This window comes from Pinus tabuliformis, chromosome 4_1 (genome assembly GCF_031772625.1).
Source record: "Pinus tabuliformis cultivar Carrire ecotype Pingquan chromosome 4_1, CPIR1, whole genome shotgun sequence".
In the NCBI taxonomy this organism is placed as follows: domain Eukaryota; kingdom Viridiplantae; phylum Streptophyta; class Pinopsida; order Pinales; family Pinaceae; genus Pinus; species Pinus tabuliformis.
In genome coordinates this window covers 943733109-943741521 of record NC_142303.1, presented here as the reverse complement: position 1 = coordinate 943741521, position 8413 = coordinate 943733109, and the positions used below count along the sequence as shown (strand labels likewise).

At 41.3% G+C, this 8413-nt stretch overlaps 1 protein-coding gene across 1 annotated transcript; it reads left to right on the top strand.

Moving 5' to 3' along the window:
• Nucleotides 1-1382: 1382 nt before the first annotated feature.
• On the top strand, nt 1383-2366 carry LOC149179240 (uncharacterized). Its single transcript, XM_089422396.1, has one exon. The coding sequence runs from the start codon at nt 1383-1385 to the stop codon at nt 2364-2366; it is 984 nt and encodes a 327-aa protein (XP_089278522.1).
• Nucleotides 2367-8413: the final 6047 nt, after the last annotated feature.

The window sequence follows — 8413 nt, the reverse complement described above, 5'->3', positions numbered from 1 at the left end:
GAGAAGGAACGCTGAGCTGCTGCTGCGCGCGCTGTGCCTCCCCTAGGTTTTCTCGTTGCACAGTTGCTTGGGCCTTCGGCCTCCGTCCATGGCCCCTCCGGATGCTCCACCAGAGGGGGTCGATCCACAACAGGCATTCTCTGACTTAGTTAAATCACCACCTCCATAGCGCCCTCGACCAACAGTTTCAAAATTCGTCAAGAAGTTGGATGTTCTTCAAGAAGTTAACTTGCCTCCATCCCTACCACGCATGGCTGCTCTGTCTCTGGCAGAAAAAGGGCTCATTGGTCAATTCACGGGCCTCTGGCCATCTCCAAAAACTATCCAAAGATGGGTTGAAAGGAACTGGTCCGACAAAATTCAAGGAAAAATATCCATTAGATTCTGCGGGAAAGGGTACTTCACATTTCACTTTGAATCCAAAGAAGATAAGGATTTAATATTCAGAAACGGACCCTATTTCATGGATTCCAGGGGCCTGTATCTCAATAAATGGACCCCAGACTTTGATCCTGAGCTAGATGTTCCCAGTGCTGTTCCGGTTTGGGTCCGGCTCCCTCATCTCCCTCTCCATTGCTGGGGGGATGAATCGGTTCGTGCCATTGGGAATGCAGTTGGCAAATATATTGATCGCAGCGAACCAAAAGAAAACATGCAAGCCTGTGCATGGATCTGTGTTGAAGTGGACCTTGGCAAAGGCCTTCCTGAAGCCATCAAGCTCAAAGTGGACGACTGGAGCCATATTCAGCAGCTGGATTACGAGAAGATCCCGTTCAAGTGCAAGGTATGTCACAAATATGGCCACTTCGCCAATAGATGTACTAAGCTTATTAATGTAGAGAATGATCCACAAGAGGAACAATGGGAAATGGTAAAAAAAAGAAATCGGCCTCTTTGGCTAAAGCTCCCCTTGAAGTAGGCCCTTCAACCTCTATAGCAGCTCATCCGACCCCTTCCTCTCCTGCATCCTCTAAACCTCCTCCCCACTCCCCTCCTCCGCCCTTCCCTTCATCCAACCCCTTCTCTATTCTATCACTCCCTAAAAGCCACCCCCAAGATCCTCCTCTCCCTGAAAGCCTTCCCCAGGACACCAATGAATCCTCCCTACCCCTGATCATCTCCTCTCATCACCCTATTGATCCTCCCCTCTACAGAATTACCAGGAGCTCTTCCAAAGACCATGGAGGCACCAGTGAATCATTTAAGAAACCTGGTTCGGGTAGGAAATCTGCCAAGCAGCACCGGGATGAGAATGCACAGAAAGACATAGCAATGGGAACTCAGACACCCATAGAAACTTACATTCTGGGGCAATATGACAAAGAAACAGCTAATAAGGACCAAGGGGGGCGAGCACCTCCCCGTACTCTGCATGTCCAATGATGAAAATCCTGTCTTGGAACAGCAGGGGACTTGGGCACCCCTCCAAGGTAGCAGCCCTAAGAGATCTTATTCATTGTGAGAAACCAGGAATTATTCTGTTACAAGAAACAAAGCAAGGCCAACAGGAAATGAGTGGAATTATAGAACAACAGAGGCAGTATAAAGGTAGCATCAGTGAAGCAAGAGGAGCTTCAGGAGGAATAGCAACAATTTGGAACCAAAGCATATGGAACCACAATTCGGAAACTGTCAATCAACATTGGATCAAAACAGTCTTGGAAAACAAAGTAGATAAGCAAATTATAATCATCTACAACATCTATGTGCCTAATCATTTCAGAGACAAGGAGTGTTGTTGGCATGATCTAAAAGTCAGCATAGATGCAGAAGAAAACTCTAACATTATTTTGGGAGGCGACTTCAATCTTATTCTCCATGCCAATGAAAAGAGAGGAGGCAGTTTCACCTCCGATCCCTACAGAACTCATTTGGAAAATATCATGCAAGAACATGATCTTATGGACATTTCTCCAAAAGACCAAAGATATACATGGAATAACCACAGGATGGGTGTAGGTAACATTATGGAGAGATTAGACAAAATTCTAATCAATGTCTCGCTGCTTTCCACCTTTTCTGTTGGATATGCCAGCATCTTGACATGTTCAGCTTCTGATCGTTACCCAATAACACTCGTGGTGGAAAATCATAGCCCTCTCGGACCCATTCCATTCAGGTATAGCTCTCTCTGGAACGACATTCTAGTAGTTGCAGAAATAGTTCACAATTCTTGGAACCAACACGTTGAAGGGTTCCCTGGTTTCATTTGGGAAACCAAATTAAGAAAAACAAAACAGGCTATAAAAGAATGGGCTAAAACCAGCTATAAAGAACCCGAGAAGGTAAAAAATGAGATTAAGAATAACCTTAATAGTATCCAAAGAGCAATAGAGGAACATGGCCTCTCCCAAGAGAACAAATAGCAGGAAAGCGACCTCTATTTACAGTTGTGTCGAGTAAATAGAGAAGAGGAATTAAAATGGAGGCTAAAATCGAGGCAACTTTGGTTGCAAGGGGGAGACAAGAACTCAACATTTTTTCACAAGAAAACTATAGCTAGAAAGATAAGGAACAATGTAAGCTCCATCCTAGATGCTGAGGGTAATTGACAAAGCACACAGGATGCTATCCGAAGGGTAGCAATAGAACATTATCGAGATCTCCTAACTGAAAGAAAAGAAGAAGAGGATTACACAGAACCATTACAACATCTACCCACAGGGATAAGTAAGCAAATGAATGATAGTCTAAATAAGGAGATTGATGAGGAGGAAATCAGAATATCGATCTGGACACTCTAGCCTGACAAAGCTCCAGGTCCAGATGGCTTTCCCATATGTTTCTATCGAGCATTTTGGGGAATTATAAAAAATATTTGATAAAAATGCTCAAATGGATCCAGCGAAAGGGTAAAATAGGGGGATACACCAATGCTACTCATCTAGCACTCATACCCAAAGAAAACCGCCCCTCTTCATTTGCCCAATTTCACCCCATATCACTCTGTAACTCTTGCTATAAAATCCTGACCAAAGTCATTGCCTCTTGCCTTAAACCTTTTCTTCCTTCTCTCATCTCTGAAAATCAAGGGGGGTTCCTGGCCAATAGACAAATAACTGACTCCATCCTCCTTGTACAAGAAGCCATTCATTCGAGTCAATCCAGAAATGAGAAAGGGTTTATCCTCAAACTTGATCTGGCCAATGCATTTGATAGAGTGAGACATTCCTTCCTCTTGGCCGCTTTGAAGAAGATGGGATTTGATGCAGGCTTTCTAAATCTCATCAAAGCTTGCATTTCCGGGCCCTGGATCTCCCCTCTTGTTAATGGCAAACCAGGAGAAGCTTTTCAATCCTCCCGTGGTCTAAGACAAGGTTGCCCTCTTTCACCTTATCTTTTTATTTTGATGGCTGAATCCTTTAGCAAAGCATTGGACTTCAATCGGAGGGTTGGTCTCATTACAGGCATAAAATTTGGGAATGGAGTCAAGAATATAAATCACTCACAATTTGCCGATGACACTTTATTAATTGGAGGGGCATCCATCACAATAGCCAGGCACTTCAAGTCTCTCCTAGACAAATACATGAGATACTCTGGTGGTTTGGTTAATCAGCAAAAAAATTGCATTTATAGTTGGAATACAACAGCACAGGTTCTCCACAATATTTCCACCACCTTTTGACTCTCATGTAATTATGATTGGACTCATTTTTCTTATTTGGGCATGCCTGTAAGCACAGGTCCCTTGAGGGCAGAAGTCTGGGACACTATAATTGACAAGATGAAAAGGAAAGTGCAACAGTGGGGCTCCATTTGGCTCAACCCAGCTGGTTGCCTCATTCTTCTGTATATCTTCTCTGCCTCTATACCAATTCTCCCTTCTACAAGCTCCAGCCTCCTTTCACTATAAAATGGAAGGCATCCTCCACCAATTCCTGTGGCAAGGAGGGAAAAATGACAAAAAGAAATTCAATTTGATTAGTTGGAAGCAGGTAATTCAATCCCAAGACCGAGGAGGTCTTGGTATCAGATCCCCCAAATTTCTCAATTTAGCTTTCAGAGGTAAAATTGTATGGAGACTCATAACCGGCCTTCCTGCCTGGTGGAAAAGGGTGCTAGAAATTAAATATTTAAATTTTCCAAGGCAGCAACTTCTTGATCAAGATATCCCCAACAGAGATTCTTTCAAAATCTGGCGATTATGCAAAAGAGCAATTCCTCTAATTGCCCAAAACACTTCAAATATACCCTAGGGAGGTGCAAGCATCAATATTGGAGCTGACAAAATCATGGGTCAGCAACCAATAAACAAACAATTTGGAGTTAATCATATACTCTCCTTTTTTGAAAGAGTTGGCATTCATTATCTGGATCAGATCTCCCAGTGGGATCCTTTCTCCCTTCTATGGTCTGGTTGGTCTTTCCCAGCCATACCCAATGACCTCAATGCAAGCCTATCTGCCCTTCAATCTCATCTGCATAGTATAGCTCCTGTTAAAAAGAATGATTTAGATGGGTTTCGCTGGGATCCATCTGGATCTATTTACACCATACAAGCTGCCCACCAGTTCATCTGCAGCAATAACTATCCCATGCCAATCTGGAATCATTGGAAGGTGGTTTGGAAATCTGAGGCCCTTCCAAAAATCAAAATTTTCCTCTGGACTCTTCTTAAGGGGAAAATTCTTACGGCTGAAAATTTGCAAAAGCGTGGCATCAATGGTCCTTCTCGCTGTCCCAACTGTCTAGCTGCTGAGGAATCCATTCATCACCTCTTTATTGATTGTCCCTTTGCCATCGACTATTGGAGAAACTTATCTCATAACAACCAAATCCCGTGGAGCAATCAAAATACCATAGGAGAAATTATTCATAAATGGAAAAAGAATTATCCCTGGCAGCAAAGGAAGAATAACATAGTAAAGAGAGTCTGGGATACCCTCCCCTAAACTATGTTATGGAATATTTGGCTGGCTCGAAATCGAAAAGTTTTTAAGGATAAGGATTCGACCATTAGAAGTCTTTGCAACAAGGCAAGGGGTCTCGCCCTTGAAACTATATCAGTCAAGAATCAGAGAAACATAGACATCACTGAACTCAGCATTGAAGAGCAAAGTTTCATTGGATACTTGTTGGATAAAAACAACAGCAATCAGATTGGCAGCACTGCTAGTAACAGACATAATAATGTTCCTCATAATTGGAAAATTAGATTAAAGGAAGAAGAGTTTGCAGTCTGGATTCAAAATTGCAACAGGCATTGTCTTTTTTTTTTATGGGGCTTCAAAGTCGAATCTCGAAGTTGCAGGAGCAAGAGGAGTAATTTTTAATGCTAATGGGGACAATGTTCTTTCTTATGAATGGGGACTTGGCCACATTTCCAACAACAGGGCAGAAGCCTTGGCCCTTTATCAGGGACTCATTCAGCTTAGAAAACTTGGTATAGACTCAACCCTGATTTTTGGAGACTTGGCGGTGGTTATCAGTTCAATGGTTCAGAACAGGGAATCCTCCAACGCTCTTCTTCAGCAGAATTTTAGTCGATGCCATATTTTAGGACAATCTATGACAGATTTGCGCTTTCATCATATTCTGCGCACTCTAAACAAAAATGTTGACAATCAAGCCAACAAGGCATGTGCCAGGCCATTGGGCAGCCTAGTTTGCAACAGCGTGGAGACTCTACAACATTTTCCATGACAACGATCTTTTATATCCTCAATCAGTTCTTCAAAAACCCTGTAATCCCTGACATGTTGAAAAGGTCAAAGATCCATCAAATCCTCCTTGTGACTAAGATCAACATAGGGATCTGGCACTCATTCGAAATCCTCATTCACACGCTCCAAGTCAGGTGATCGTTCATCCTTCTTCCCTCTGGCCATCCCTCCCCTGCACCTCTGAATCACCTTCTTGATCTTCCCTGTCCCTTCTTGATTCTCCCCTCATGCCCTATGACCACCCTCCCGAGCTCCTCTTCTTCTTTATATGCCCCTCCTATTTCCCCTTTCTGCATCCTTCCATTTTCCCTTTCTGTATTTTCGAATCTCTGTTCCGCTCCCTCATTTTCGTGGTATCCGCGGCCCTTGTTCTTTCTCTCGATTTAGAATACTCTCCAACCTCTGGAACCTTTGGGCTCCCTTTCCTTAGAGACCCTACCTCCTGGCAGTAACTCCCATTTGCGCCATCAAGTGCAGCGCTTCAAGCTCGTTCCCTGGACAACTTAGTTTTTTCAGGCCCAACCATCTTCTTCACCTATGGCGCGGAGCGAGGATTGCCTCCATTGCGCGGATCTTCAAGCGAAGTTAGAGCAGTTAAGAGCACAACAAAAGATCTTGGACAACAAGATGGATAGCCAACAGGCGATCACTGATGCAAAGATTGATAACCAAAGCCAGATTATTAAGGAAAAATACGAAGTTGACATAAATTTGTTCCTGCACCGACTCTCTTCTTTGCATGAGCAGTTCAGACATCTATCCAACAGATGTGCTCATGCTGAAGAATCTATAGAAATACTGAAATACATGATGGAAAAGAAAAATGCAATACCGACAAGCTCTTCAAGTATCAAGCAAGCTGGAGAAGATGATAAGCCTGAAGAATCGACAACGAGGCATATCAACCATATCAATATAGATTGATGATGTTCTGCAAATGTTGTTTTTTAGTGTTTCAGTTTGTTAGGATTTATTTCAGTTTAGACTTTACTTCAAAGCCTAAGTGGCAGGAACAAGGAGGATTTTGTTATTGTAACTCCTACTCTCCTAGCATCTCACGGCAACTAATTATGTACCTCAGGGGAACAACCTTCTCCTCTTTTTTTGAAATATAATACAGCAACCGATGATGTTAAAAAAAATGTAGTATTTCTTTATGACAAAGTTCATGCACAACATTTCTTTTATATCAGAGTAGTAATATGAAAAGAAACTATAGACAATGGACTATTGTAATACAATTCCAATACAAAAATAAACTATTGGAAATCTTGTTGATAATTATGACTGAAGGAATAAAACATAAATAGTCCTTCACCCCAAACACTGGAATGATATTTAGTAATATGAAAAGAAACTATAGACAATGGACTATTGTAATACAATTCCAATGCAAAACTAAACTATTGGAAATCTTGCTGATAATTATGACTGAAAGAATAAAACATAAATAGTCCTTCACCCCAAACACTGGAATGATATTCATTGAGGAATATTATTCTTTATTACATCATAAAAATAGGGCACTTCTTGAAATAAATGGAATGAGTAGAAACCAGAAGCCTGAAGTATTTATTATTGGAGTAGAATTTAAGGAAATAAATAAAGGAAGTAATGTTACAATTCTGTGCATCAAGAAGAAGTTATCATGAACCTTTATGCAATCCATGATGAATTAGTAGAGTTAAATCGTGATTATGTAATCATTAAGTGACTTGCTGTGTACAAAGGAATAAGATAAGTCATTCATTTAAGTAAACGAGAGTAGCAACTAAGCTAGTGGGAACTGCATTAATGAGTCGAGAAAACTACTATCTCAGGAGTGGGTTAGTCCCAATGTCGAGCAGTGGCTTGTTGTCAGGAACAATCCCATAACCTTCAAGCATATCATAAGCTAGAAAGAAGGAGAAATTTTGATATCCAGTCCCTTCTAATTATAGCAATAGAAAGAAGGACATTTAATACTAAAACCCTGGAAAATTTTGATACCCAGTTCAGGAAAACTTCTTTAAATTAAGCATAAGAAATAGGTAAAAAGTCCTTAATTATCGATGCAAATGTTTAACCAGTAAAAGAAGAATCATTTTCATTTATGATAGAACTCCATTAACTTGTGGAGATAAAATACAGAAAATGGCTTCATGCCAGGCAAAATTCCATAGCATGGAAGAAAATGGTGCAAGGTCAATCTTCAACCATAGTCCGGACACCATTACATTGTACTTACCAATAAAATTTAATGAGAAAGATTCTAATAGATAACCAAAGTAATTAAAAAGCCATGGAACAATCATTAGGCCCAAATCAGTGACAAACCCCTAAGTTAAGCAGAACATTTGACAAATGAAGACAACCCTTGTGTCTCAACCCATGTAATATAATCTTCTGCTAGTGGAAATAAAACCACAGACAAACCATTCCTCGGAGAAGAAACAAAATTATAACCTGGAACAAAGTCGACTGGGTGGTGGAAGTTCCGACTCCTCCAAACCTCGGTGTGAGTCATGCTAATGGAGTTACCCCTGCATCCAAAGCGAAAGAACTAGTTTATTAAGCAGTGAAATGAGGAACCTGAAATGACAAAGACAAACAACATAATATGTTTTCTTTTTACCTGGCAGGCTTGAAGCAACTCTGGAAGGCACAATGACGATGACCAGTTCTTGTTGGGAGAATAAAACCCATGCTAGCCATGTGAACTATGAACAACAACAAACCCTACAACATGAGGGTGCCGGAGGAACAAA

Coding starts and splice junctions, on each gene's coding strand:
- LOC149179240 (XM_089422396.1), top strand. CDS start 1,383: ATGAAAATCCTGTCTTGGAACAGCAGGGGACTTGGGCACCCCTCCAAG.